This window comes from Sciurus carolinensis, chromosome 8 (assembly GCF_902686445.1).
Source record: "Sciurus carolinensis chromosome 8, mSciCar1.2, whole genome shotgun sequence".
Classification (NCBI taxonomy): domain Eukaryota; kingdom Metazoa; phylum Chordata; class Mammalia; order Rodentia; family Sciuridae; genus Sciurus; species Sciurus carolinensis.
The window spans coordinates 114,788,430-114,802,243 of NC_062220.1; the positions used below are offsets into that span (position 1 = coordinate 114,788,430).

The window sequence follows — 13,814 nt, forward strand, 5'->3', positions numbered from 1 at the left end:
TTAGGGACCGTCTCCTAATTCCGCGCCAGCACTGTGATTCAGGGGTTGGGGACATTTCTGTCCCCACCCCTAGCTTCGAACTCAGTTCCCGCTGACTGACTGCCCCACACTAACCTACAAGGACGCAGACGCCTAGGGCTGAAAACGGTGGCCTCCGTAAGGAGTTGGTATTCATTTTCCCAGTATTTATTTGATGATAAAATTGATTTTTTTTTGGCCTTTTTTTTTTTTTTTTTTTAATTGATTCTTAATGAACATCTAGGTACCACGCAAAATTCCTGTACTTACCGACTGGAATTGTTGCAAAGATTTAAGGGCTAAGCAAGTGCAAAGCTCTTTGAGGAGAGCCTGGTACAAGTCAGCACTCAGTAAATATTGGTTACTCTCATTTTTTACGGACGTGAAAAATGGGGCTCGGGGAGGCTAACGTGGGATAGACGGAACAACGGAGATTTTGACCCAAGACTGCTTGTCCCCAGTGGTCTCGCGCTTGCTTCGCTGATGCCCCAGAGGATTCACAGATTTTTAGTGAAGTACACTCATTGTTCACATGGGTAAACAGATTCAGTGGGGGTTCTCCCTATTGTAATCACTAGCCCCTAAGTCCTCTCCAGTTCTCATTTCCCTGAAGTTTTGTACCCCATACCTGTCTCCCTTGTCTCATTCACTCACTCATTCATTCATTCAACATCCTGCCCCCAGGAGGTTCAGACTTGGGTGCGTAGTGATCTAGTTAGATCCGAGTGCTTGATAAACATGGCACCTGCTGAGAAGGGACTGCAGAATCGGGGCACTCACCATTCACCTCCTCCCCCAGCCTCCTTTACCGAGCTCGCCTTAAGAGCATAGGATCTGAAGCCACACTGTCTAGACTTAAAATCCCAGCTTCGCTACTTAGCAGCAGTGTGTCCTGGAAAGATGACCCACCTCCTTTGTGACTCTTTCCTTTTCTGTAAAAGAGGATCCTATGTTGGTGGGAGGGTTTAAGGAAATAAGCTGTTTAGAATCCTTAGCGAACGTCCTGGATGGTAGTAAAGTTAATAAAAGACGGCTGTTATAATTAATCCCCGCAACCATCCCAAGGAGTGGACGCTAACGTGTCTCCCATTTTATTAATTTACCCTTACGAAGTAAGGCTCAGAGAAGTAGACTTTGGCCCGAGGTTACACAGCTATGAAATGTTGCATCTCTTGATAGGAACCGCAAGTTCTTTGGCTCCAAAAGCTACATCAGTTCTGGCAGAGGTTTTCGCCAACTGCTCAGAGAAAAAACAAGACAATCTGCAAAAATCAGCCTCTGAGAGGGGCTTGGGAGTGCGGGGCAATTTGCAGACGCTCCCTTCCGGCGGAGATTGCCCAAACTGTCCTTCAGCCCGGGACCTTCGGCGGGGTCCTGTAGTGGCAGGTCGGAGTGCTAGTACAGGTGGAGGCGACAGCATAGGCAGTGCCAGTCGCAGTGGCTCCAGCCGCCGCGGATCGTCATGTCGGAACCGCAGCGGCTGGGCGCAGAGCGTGACCTCTACCGGGACACGTGGATTCGATACCTAGGTGAGCGCGGAGTGATTGGCATTGCGACCCTACCGCAAAGCGGGGGAGCAGGGGTCACCGGATGCCGTTCGGGGGCCTGTAGGAGGCTGGAGAGTATCTTAGTTCTCATTCTTCGTGGTTGGGAGACTGGGCTCAGAGGGCTAGGGACTTACCCAAGGTCACACAACACTGATGGGTTCAGCTCTGCCCTCGGTGGTCTCTGCTGGTCAGTCCTCCCAGGAAGAAAACTCGAGTCGGATGAGTGGGCTGCCCTCTCTGGCATGCTGGAGCACTAGCTATGGAGTCAGGGCATCTGTACTTCCATCTTGGCCCTGCCACTCAGTTGGTTCCATGTAAGCCTCAATTTCCTCCTTGACAAAAATGGCTGAACATGAGGGCCTCATTCATTGGTGGTTGTTAAGGGTGGAATGAGATAAAGCATAGGTTGAGTGTCTGGTCAGTGGGGCTGCCCTTGATCAGTCTCTATCTGACACCTCATTAATGCCCACTTTCAGAAACACTTTCAAAAGGCTAGGAGAGCTAATCAGCGAAACGTGATAATGATGACTGTGTTCAATCCTCCCATCAGTGGGCCCTAGAGTTGAGATGGGAAACAGGCTCATAGAGAGTCATTTGCCTAAGGTCATCCAGCTGCAGACTAGGATTCGAACCATTTTTTCCAGCGCCCCCTTGTGGAACAGTACATGGACTTGAGAATTAAATGTCCCCTCCCTGCAGGTTATGCCAATGAGGTGGGGGAGGCTTTCCGCTCCCTGGTGCCAAAGGCTGTGGTGTGGCTGAGCTATGGTGTGTCCAGCTCCTATGTGCTGGCGGATGCCCTTGACAAAGGCAAGAAGGCAAGAGAGGTGAGTGTTAGTTTTCCTTCACAACCCCCACCCAAGTGCTCTCCAGGTGTGGATGTGGCTCAGTCTGCAGCTTTGCATATGGTGAAGTCCCTGTCCGACAGTCCACAGCCTTGCCTGGTGCAGTCCATACTCCTGTCCTGTTTGTAGGAGGGTGCACCTCCCTCCTCTACCAGGAGGTGGCAGTCTATACCCACCTCTTGGATGTGAACAAGTTCATCCTAATCCTGAATGTGATATAATTCAGAACCCAACCCTAGAGCAGTTCCTTCTGCTCTAATGCCTCCTGCAGACTGGTCACTTCCCCTCCTTGGTCCAGTCTCATCTCATGCTCCTTGTGTACAAGATTTTCTGCCTCTACCCCAACTGGATTAAGTGTCTCTCTGCCCACCAGGTACCAGGTCCTGAAGCAGGCCGCAGCACCAGGGTGACTGTGGCTGTGGTGGACACCTTCGTGTGGCAGTCTCTGGCTTCTGTGGCCATCCCAGGCTTCACTATCAACCGCGTGTGTGCTGCCTCTTTCTATGTCCTGGGCACTGCCACCCGCTGGCCCCTGACTGTTCGCAAGTGGACCACCACTGCAGTTGGGCTGTTGGCCATCCCCATGATCATCCACCCCATTGACAGGTGGGTGCCCTCCTGACCACAGGGATGATCTACTGTGCAGGTAGAATTAGGCTCTGAGAGTGTGGGGCACAGAACAATGGCAGTATAGAGGCAGGGTTGGCACTCAGGGCTCCTGAAATAGAAAGGACAGTTTGTGCCCTTGTAATATGATCTGGCAGGTATTCTGATGGTAAAGGAAGAAGGTGCCTTGAAGGTATGGGACACAGGACAAGTAATTCCCAGAAAGAAAGTCAAGTGTTACAAAACAACCAGAGGCAGGCAGAGTAGGTAGACTTGGAGTGATGGGTTTGGGGAGTTATTGGTGATAGAAGCCAGACTCATACTAAGTTAATACAAGAGGAAAGTAGTCCAGGTTTGTTTTTCTTTCAAGCATAGCTGGATCTAGGCATCCACATGATGTCATTAGGAGTCTGGATCTCCCATCCTGTTTTCCTTCTCTCAACCCCATCCCACCTTGGTGGCTTCACTCATGGGAGCTGAGATGGTCCCCAGCAGCTCCAGGCTTCCATCAGGCAGTTTACCAAGCCCCATCAAAAAATTTTTAATTTGATAACAAAAATTCCAACAAAGGCTGTCATTGATCCATCCAGACTGAATGCCAACCTCTAAGCCAGTTTCCCCTGTCTCATTGGCTGGGCTTGGGTCATGTGTCTGTTCTTAAAACTATAGATGGCGAGGCTGGGGATATAGCTCAGTTGGTAGAGTGCTTGCCTTGCAAGCACAAGGCCCTGGGTTCAATCCCCAGCACCGCAAAACAAACAAACAAAAAACAAAAACAAAAACTATAGATGGCTGTTAATCCCAATGTAGAATGGGATAAGGAGTCTTTTCCTAGGGGAACATAACTGACCCTGAAGCCTGGAGTAAGTCCTTTACCCTCTCTGTGCCTCATTTTCCCCAAATGAATAAAGAAAAGGAAAATGGGTGTTATTCGGGGGTTTGAGTGTGGCTTTCCCAAGTAGCCCCAGGTATGAGGGGCAGAATAAGGTAGGTTTCCACCTGGATATCATTTGTGTCCTGTGTCCAGGAGTCCCTTCCCCTCATCCTGGCCTCCTGCCTTCTGTTCCCTCACCCTGGACACCTGCTCACCAACCTTACCTTTCTTACAGGTCAGTGGACTTCCTCCTGGACTCCAGCCTGCGCAAGCTCTACCCATCAGTGGGGAAGCCCAGCTCTTCCTGATCCCACCCCAGTGCCTGCTAGGGATGTGAACACCTGGTTCTCCAGGGTCCATGGCCCTGGCACTGACCCTGGGTTTGAACTGGATGGAAACTTAGAGATTAAGGCCTCAAGGAGCAGTGACTGCAGTGAATCCCAAACAGAGGTGGGACCTAAACCCCATCTGCTTCCATGGAAACTGTTGTACTGAGCAGGAGTGGACCCTGGGTGGGTCCAGCTCTATTTTTTGACAGGAAAATGGGAGATGAGACTGAAACCCAAAGAGGGCAAGGCAAGCTAGGCACAGGACTCTCAGCTGCTTGACTGCATCACTCCATGCGGCATGGCTGGATAACAGACACTCAGGGAGAAACAGGAGTGGAGCATCCAAGATACCTCAGGAAAGATTCTCCACCTAACCTTTCCCTAATACAGGGGCTGCTAGGACCTGGTTGGAAAGCTGGCCAGGCCCACACCCAAACTCAATAAATTCTCAAGAAGTTGAATTTTCTTCTCTGTTGGGGAGGTACAGGGATGTGGTAGTAGGAGCAGGGCTTCTCCTGGTGGACATAAACTGAGGAGGAGGCTGTGGTCAGAAGAGGCTTCCTGGGCCTGAAGGAAGGGGTCGGGGAAAACAAGGGAGGGAGCATCCCAAGGAGGAATCAGCATATGAATAAACCAGTCAAGAGAAACTCCAAATCTAAAGAACCAAAAAGGACTGACTGGTTGAAATGAAGATTTGGATGGGAAGGTAAGAAGGGTATTATGGAAAGGGCAGTAGGGTATCGTCCAAATCACAAAGTACCGTGAGGGCCATGGCACGGAGTCTGAACTCTGTGCTGGACAATTGAAGATCTGATTGACCGATTAGAAAAGCTTGGAGAGGGGTGTCCTGTTTATTGTTGCTAGCACAAAATATTTGAGATCAGGTAATTTATTAAGAATAGAAGTTTATTTGGGCTCATAGTTCTGGAGACTGGGAAGTCCAAGAACATGGCACCAGCATCTTTTCATCTTCTGCTGCTTCAGTTTGTGGCAGAAAGCAGAAGCGAGCTGGGTATGTACAGAAGCAGGAAAAGGGGTCTGAACTCCTGCAACAGTTAACCCATTCTAGAGAAAGACATTAATCCATCAGGAGGGCTCCACCTATGGCCAAACACCTCCCACTAGGCCACACCTCCCAACACTGATGTATTGAGGAGATAAACTTTTGGGGGACATGCTCAAACAGTAAGAAGGGGCAGGTAGTGGCTGCTGTCCTGATCCAGGCCTAGAGGGATGGATGGGAGATGAAGTGGCAGAATATTGGGGACAAAAGCTACAGGAATGAGTGGAAGCAACCAGGCAAGAGAGAGAAGGGTCTGAGTCTAACAGTTGAGGGCGGAAATAGCAGCCAGAGAGGAGGGCTCCAGACAGGTGGCTTTCTATCTCCCTATGTGGCTACTTTGCAGGAAGGAAGACCAGACCAGGTCTGGGTCTTATCTGTGACCCTGTATGCTGTGAAGCCTCTGCCAGGTCACTTCCCTTCTCTGATCTTTAGAATTTGGGTCTGGAAAGGGATGGTGCTGTATTTCCCACCTCCTGGGCTAGCAGGAGGGCCAGAGCAGTGGATGATTGTCTTTAACCACTGGCTTCTCCAGGGCAGAGGGATCCTAACTTATCCATATCCATGGTGTAAATACTCCCATTATCTTCTCTTTTAAGCTACCCACATGAGATCACTGAACACAGAGTTGGGAAGCAGTACACAATAGCACAGTATAATTTTGTTATTTGCAGCAAATAGAATGTAGTAGTGCTCTCTTATTCAAGGGGATACATTTCAAGGATGCCTCAAGCCATAGATGGTACTACACCCTCTATAAAATGTGTTTCCCCCTATATATACATACCCATGATCAAATTTAATTTATAAATTAGGCACAGTAAGAAAATAACATTTTCGGGTGCAGTGGTACACACCTGTAATGCAGCAGTTGGGGAGGCTGAGGCAGGAGGATAACAAGTTCAAAGCCAGCCTCGGCAATTTAGTGAGGTCTTAAGCAACTGAGTGAGACCCTGTCTAAACAGAATACAAAAACCGGGCTGGGGGGCCTGGGGCTATAGCTCAGTGGTAGAGCACTTGCCTAGCACTTGTGAGGCATTGGGTTCGATCCTCAGCACCACATAAAAATACATAAATAAAATAAAGGCATGCTGTCTATCTACAACTACAAAAAATTTAAAAAAACAAAAAAAACGGGGCTGGGGATGTGGCTTAGTGATTAAGTACCCCAGAAGTTCAATCCCTGGTACCAAATAAATAAATATAATAAATAAATAAATATAATAAAAATAAAAAGGGCTTGGGATGCCAGGCATGGTGGCACATGCCTATAATCTCATTGGCTTGGGAGGCTTAGGCAGGTAGGATTGTGTGTTCAAAGTTAGCCTCAGTCACTTAGCAAGGCCCTAAGCAACTTAGTGAGACCCTGTCTCAAAATAAAACACTCAAAGGGCTGGGATGTGGCTCAGTGGTTAAGTATTCCTGGGTTCAATCCCTGGTACTTAAAAAAAAATTAATAACATTAACTATAATAAAAAATATAAAAAATATATAATTTTATATTAAAAATAATAAAAATAAATTAACATTAACTATAAACCAGAATTATTATTAATAATATAATAAAAGTTACAGAAAGCATATGAACTATTCCTGGAATTTTCCATTTAGTGTTTTCACAGCACAGCTGACTGAAAGTAACTGAAACACAGAAAGGGAAACTGCAGGTAAGGGATGACAACTAGCTATAAATAGCCTCAGGAGCTTGGATGATAGTAAGGGTAGCAAAATAATTAGGAAGCAGTATGTTTTGAGTGCAAATTTTGAGAATATAATGTGTTTAAATCTAAGTCAAGATTTTTTTTAATTGGTTAATTTTTAATAATGACTAGTTTGATAACCAGCTCACAAAATTCCTGAAAAGTTAACTATCGGCTCCAGTCCCAGTCAACCTGTTCCACACACTACTCCCTGGCTTATAGTCAAGAGGATATGCAAATAAATCTCAAATGGGCCTAACTCGGTCGTTTTCAAAAGGCAATTTCTGTGCTAGGGGGTTGCTGGGCCCTCATCAAGCATTAAGGGACAGAGGAAGTGCCTGGTGCCAGTCTCCCGGAGGCAGACACAGGTTTGGAGGACAGTGCATACACACCACCCCACTACTCCTACTTAAGTCCAGAAGACAGGCACAGGCCCTGCTATGTGCAAGCCTGTCCTCACAGGAGGCCCCTGTGCTGGGGGCCACATTTCCCCAGCCATACCTCAGGAGAATCATGAGAAATAAGTCTGTCTTTCTTTCTTTCTTTCTTTCTTTCTTTCTTTCTTTCTTTCTTTCTTTATTTTTTATTGTACACAAATGGGATACATGTTGTTTCTCTATTTGTACATGGCGTAAAGGCATACCATTTGTGTAATCATAAATTTACATAGGGTAATGTTTGATTCATTCTGTTATTTTTTCCCTTCCCCTCACCCCTCCCACTCCTCTTTTCCCTCTATACAGTCCTTCCTTCCTCCATTCTTGCCCCCCTCCCTAACCCTAACTCTAACCCTAACACTAACTCTTCCCACCCCCCATTATGTGTCCTCATCCACTTATTAGCGATATCATTCTTCCTTTGGTTTTTTGAGATTGGCTTATCTCACTTAGCATGATATTCTCCAGTTTCATCCGAAATAAGTCTTTCCTTAGTGGAAAACCCTGGTAGGCGCAGGGGACTCCTCAGACCCTGTGCCTGCAGCTGGGTGTGCTGCAAGTCTGTGCCCTAAGCCACCAGCAGTGAGTTATAGCAAATACCCAATGCCCAGGGTGGGCATCATGGTCACCACCATGAGCATAGTCCCTGACATCGGTGTTGGTGAGCTGGGTGACTTCCTGCCAGAGGAAAGTTAGAGCCTAAGAGGCAGACAGCGTGACAGCAGGGACATCCGAAACTGGTTTTTCACATGGAAGAGGGTACCAGGTGCTGTCAGCCCTCTGCAATCACAGGTTCTGCATCTAGATTCAACCAACCAGACAGAAAACATTTGGGGGGAATAATTGCATCTATACTAGACATACACAGACTTCTTTTTTCTTGTCATCATTCCTTAAACAATATAGTATAACAACTGTTTATGTAGCATTTACATTGTATAAGGTATTATAAGTAATCTAGAGATGATTTAAAGTGTACAGGAGGATGTATGTAGGTTATATGCAAATACCACTTCGTTTTTCTATAAGAGACTTGAGCATCTGAGAATTTAGTGTCCTGGGGTGAGGAGTGTTGTTCTGGAGCCAGTCCTACTCAGATACCAAGAGACAACTGTACTGGGTTATTTACTGGGTTTGACTGTGCCCCTGTGACCACAAGCTTCAGTTTCTTCCTCTATTACATAGGTTTTTTTGTTGTTGTTGTTGTTGTTGTTGTATGTGTGTGTGTATGTGTGTGTGGTGCTATAGGATTGAGCTCAGGGCCTCATGCATACTAGGCACGTACTGTACCACTGAGCCATATCCCCAGCCCTACACAGGATTTTTGTTAGCAGGATTAAATGGAATAATGGAAGTCCCAGCCCATCCCTCGGCAGGCAGGTGACAAACTGAAGCAGTTATTAACAATCTACTGTACATGGCAGTTAGTCTTCTTTGGCATAAGGAAACTCAAAGAGTTTCTTATGGCTTCCATAGCTCATGGGCACACAAGCTTACACCAGCTTGCCTGAAATTTCCAGAGTGGGGAGAGTCACAACCCCAGGACCCCCACCCTGCCATACCAATGGCCCTCTGCATAGGACACTGAGGCCCTTACAAATTGTGGCTCAGGTGCAGGTTATCTCTCCAGGGCAGGGTTAGCCCACCTGGCTGTACCTGGGTGCTGGAGGTACCTGGTTTTGCTCCCCGCCCGCAGAGAGACACGACACCGGATCGGAGCAAGTTCTTTATTTTTCTGCTATCTGCTACTTCTGGCTGGCCGCGCGCGGCCGCTCTTGCAAGGGCCTTACATTACATACAACAACCAATCAGCTTATAGATCATAAGGGGAAAGCATGGACAGTAATGGAGCATAATAGTGTGCATATAGCAAGCATGCAGTGTCCACGAGGACCCATGGCCAATCACATTAACTTCCTCAAATAACGCCACTTGTTGCACAGAGAATTAGTCTGCTGGAGGTACCTGGTTTTGCTCTCAGCACTTCCTTGGCACATTGCCAGGCGCCATCTTGGCCGCATCATAGGGCTGGGGTCCGCGGTACCCCGACACCTGGGCTGTGAGGGACCAGGTCAAGGTCTCCGTGGGACTACTTCATGGCTTAGGTCGGGGCGGAGGAGAGGGGTCAAGGTCTGCTTCAGCCCTGGGTTTCCACCTCTGAGCACCTTTGAGCTGTCAGCTGCCAAAGAAAGGGACCAGCCAAGAATACCCGCAAGGACCAGCAGCTTAGGAGACGCCACAAAACCACAAGGAAATCAGGCTATTCCCTCATCCTGGGAGGGCTCACTCTCCTCTTCAGGACTCTGAAGATTTTGTGATACTCATGTGGAGCCAGGGCTCCAGTGACCTCACAGTGAGGTGGGGGTTAAGATGGAGATGCCGCCCACCAGCTTGTGTGAACTGAAGTGAGATGCTTAAAGCACCTGGCATAGAATGGGGTAGTTGCCCCTGCTCAGGCAGCCTAGCCCCTACCTCTGTGCCAAACCTCCAGGAATAGGGTTGCTGGATTTTGAAAATAAAATAATAAGGGATGCAATTAAATTTGAATTTCAATTAAACAAGTAATCTTTTAGAAGTATGTCCCTTCTATTGCATGAGATACATTAAACCACACATCCTATATTTTATCTGGCAACTCTAGGGGCATCCATGGAACTAGAATCACTCCTACAGACACTCCATGCCTGTAGAGGTGAGAAGCCTTCTCTCCAGCCAGCCTTTTTCCAGGGAGGCCGCTCTTAAGTGATGGGCAGTTCTGTGCTGACCGGTTATCCCCTTACTGGGTGGGGAAACGTGCAAAAAGGTCAACCAAGTGGGAGGTGGAAGTCTTGTTATACTTGGCATGAGATGATGGGGCAGACCCCGCTTGGACAGAGGGAACAGAGTTGTCTTTTTCCTTCCCCAGGATTAGGGGCTTTTGTCCAGGAGCATGCTGAAAGTTAGATCTCCTGAGTGCCAGGTTTCATGCAATGCTCAGAATCACCACAAGAGGGAAGCACCTCACAAACTGCCCACCTTCGTTTTAAACTAGTCCTTGATAATATTTATTAGTTAACTGCTCTTAGTGACTCCAGGTCCTGTCCTAATGGCTTGCTGTGATGTGATTCATTTAATATTTACAACCTAGTCATTAGATGGGTATTTCTAGGTCCCTCTTTTCTGAAGTTGAAGTCACTGCCTTGTTTCCTTGCTATACAGTTCCCCTTATTTGCATGAAGGGTTTACTGGAGAAATGAGTGGACAAGCATTCAGCCAGGCAAAGACTCAGAGTGAGGGCTCCACAAATACTGGGTATTATTATTATGGCAAAAGACATCCACTTCAAGAGAGTGATTGAATTGTTGCAGATATATAAAGTATGTTAATTATATGGTGCAGGGATTCCACTCCTAAGAATTTATTCAGAGCAAACAGTTGGATGATGGTCCAGAAATGGACATCTGAGGGTGACCATCATGCTCTTATTTGTATGAATAAAAACCTTGGGAACTCCTCAAATGATCAGTGCTCAAAGAACCTTTCTTATTTGATCATGCTGGTGGCGGAATCTTTCCAAGTCCCTCTTCTGTCTTGGCACCTTCCAGGACTCCTGATGACTCCCGAGATCCAGTCTAAACACCTCAGCAAGGCGTTCAGAGCCACCAGCTTTGGCAGTTTCATCCCTCACCATGACACATCCCTGCTCCCACATCACTGCATTGCCCCAGCTCCTTGCCATTCTCTGAATGCACCCTCCACATCCTACCTCTGTGACTTTGCTCAGCCCATGCCACCTGTCAGGAATGCCCTCTCCACCCCCATTTCCCTCTCTCTCCAGCATTCAAGGACCAGCTCTGATGGTGCCTGCCATGACCTTTCCTCAGTCCAGAAATGTGCACCTGAGGGTGACCACTGTGCTTTTGTTTGTACTGTCCATCATTGTGTCCATTCCACCCTCCCACCCACAAGAGTTGTAAGGGCCAGTTTAAGGAGACTTGTGGGTGGTGGGCAATTTTTATTTTCACTATGGCTTCCTGAACAGTGGGGATTCTGATGGTTTCTCTAACCTTGCTGTTTGGTAAGGTCTGGGCAATGGGGTTCCCTTGGGAGGTGAGGTGGAGAGGTTCTTTCCTCCTGGCTTGTCTGTCCCTGAACTGAGCCTCCCCCTGCCAGCCTCATACCTGGCGCACCCATCCCATGATAACCCTATACCAGGTCATCCTGAGCCACAGCAGGACTTGGTCTTCACATTTGGGGATATGAGCTGGAGGAGGCTTCCTTCCTGATGGTCTTTGATCACTCCACTAGCTGCTTGATACTCCCTTATCTCCCTGGAGTCCCTGCTGCTTTTCCCAGTGAGAGGTGAGGCCGCCAGCACTCCTCTGATCATCACAGTGCATCTGGGGAACTCTCAGGGCTGCAGGGCAGACCTGCTTCCTGAGGCTAGGGCTTCCCAACCAGATCCAACACTGGAGATGGAGGCCCACCCCCACCCTGAACCCCTGGCCTCTTGGTAGAGCTGGCAGTAGGTACTCAGCAAACACTAAACCAATGCCTTAAAATTTCCTTTTACAAGATGTAGAGTTACACCATTCATGTAATCATACATGTACATAGGGTAATGATCTTTGTCTCATTCTCTTAACTTTCCTTTCCCCTGTCCCCTCCCCTCCCCTCATTTCCCTCTACACAATCCAATGTTCCTCCATTCTTCCCTTACCCCTTCCCCTCATTATGTATTAAACAAATAATTAAATGAAAAATGAAAAAAATTTTTCCTTTTAAAAAAACTCAAACTCCTTTCCCTTCATGGATCTGCCCCAGGCCCTCTGAGTTCAGAAAATTCCTCTTAGGGTCAGCATGGCAAGGTGGTCAGGAGCTCAAATAAGAAACAGAATTAACTTGGGGTCGTATAGGGGTTGCGTCCACTTACATGCAGATCAGTTGCTCATGCAAACGAAAGGTAGTGCCTAGTAGGGAGAGGGTAAAGGTAAACTAGTTTTCCTGTTGATACCACTTGGTGTTATCTGAATCTGGCCAGATATCTCTAACCTTTAAATATATTTGGAAAAGCCAGCCCTCTCTTGGAAGTTTGAACCTGAGTCCTGCAACTCATGTAATCATAGGCAGATAACAGCAGGAATTCCTAGTCTTGTTCTCTACATCTGTAAAATGGGAGCAGTCTTGAGGTTTCCAAAAAGTGTATGGTGTGGCCCCTAATGACAGCCATATGATACTTGATGCTGGTCAAGGTTATTTGAGGGGCATTCCTTCTGCCCGTCCACTCTCATTATCTCCCTTGGGAGAACTTGTCAAAGGCTTGTTTTCCAGTCTGGCTGTGTGGACTTGCCAGCCTAGGCTGCTGCTTTGGCATGAAGCAAACAGCTTTGTTACAGTTGGCACTTCTAGGTACCATTCCAGGGAGACTTCACCTATCCACTATAGAGCCCCTGCAGTGGCCCTCCAATACGCCTGCTGAATTCTGACTGGTGGTTGGAGAGTTGTGGACTCCTAAGGTATTGCCTGAAGAGGAGGAGAACAGTGTGCCTGCCATCCTCTGTTGCTTCTGACCTCAGTTTCCAAGCTTGGTGGAAAAGCATCTATTTGGTAGGTAAGAGTTAAGTGAATTAAAACTCACCCACCACTCTGAGCCTCCATCGCCCATTTAGGACCAGTGAGGAATAAATGGAATTATAGCTGTGTCCTTTCTGGAGAATGATGCTTATACTTGTCAAGGACAACTCTCCTCCTTTTCCTCCCTCAGATGCCTCCCTGCTTTCCTGGGTGGAAGGTTCATGGCTGACCCTAGAAGCCAGCATACAGCTCATGTTAAACTGCACCATTAACCTCTATGTGGACAAATGTGTGGATTCCCAGAGTCAGTTCTTGAATCACTCCCAAAGGCTCTGCATACTTATCTTCAATGAGGGATCTGTGGAGCTGCCAGTGTTGAGAGCCAGGGATCTGGATTTTGCAATATGGCTTGACTGGGCCAATGTCATAGTTGTGTGTAGAGGTCTGCCTAGTTGAACTTGGTCATTATTGATGTAGTTAGGTCTGGAAGACAGCCTTGCTGACTTTGTCATTGCTGACCAAGTTTTGTGTGTGTGTGTCTGGTCTGAGCTTGCCTTTGTTTGGATCTGCTCACTTGGGCTGTACAAGTGCTCAGCAGAGGATGAGCCTAGCCAGGGTGCAGGCAGTGAAGGGAGAGAAGAGGGAGGAGAAGGGGGACTGGAAATAAACAAGGAAACAGGTTTATTCTCTTCAAAGATGGTAGCAGCACCTGCAATTTGGGCCAAGCATGTTGTGAGGGTCCTCAAAAGAGGAGGGCTTGGTATCACTGGTGCAGGGAGGAAGGATAGGGTAGTTTGGCCTTTTCCTGTTGAATCAGCAGGGTTGGAGGATGAGGACCCTTTGTG

The 13,814-nt window shown here is 47.6% G+C and overlaps 1 protein-coding gene across 1 annotated transcript; it reads left to right on the forward strand.

The window, feature by feature from the left end:
- Positions 1 to 282: 282 nt before the first annotated feature.
- Mtfp1 (mitochondrial fission process 1) lies at positions 283 to 6,174 on the forward strand. The gene is made up of 4 exons (XM_047560463.1): positions 283 to 1,547; positions 2,265 to 2,392; positions 2,784 to 3,016; positions 4,126 to 6,174. Exons 1-4 carry the CDS (start codon positions 1,481 to 1,483, stop codon positions 4,196 to 4,198), a joined length of 501 nt encoding a protein of 166 aa, XP_047416419.1. The 5' UTR covers positions 283 to 1,480; the 3' UTR covers positions 4,199 to 6,174.
- The last annotated feature ends 7,640 nt before the right edge of the window (positions 6,175 to 13,814 follow it).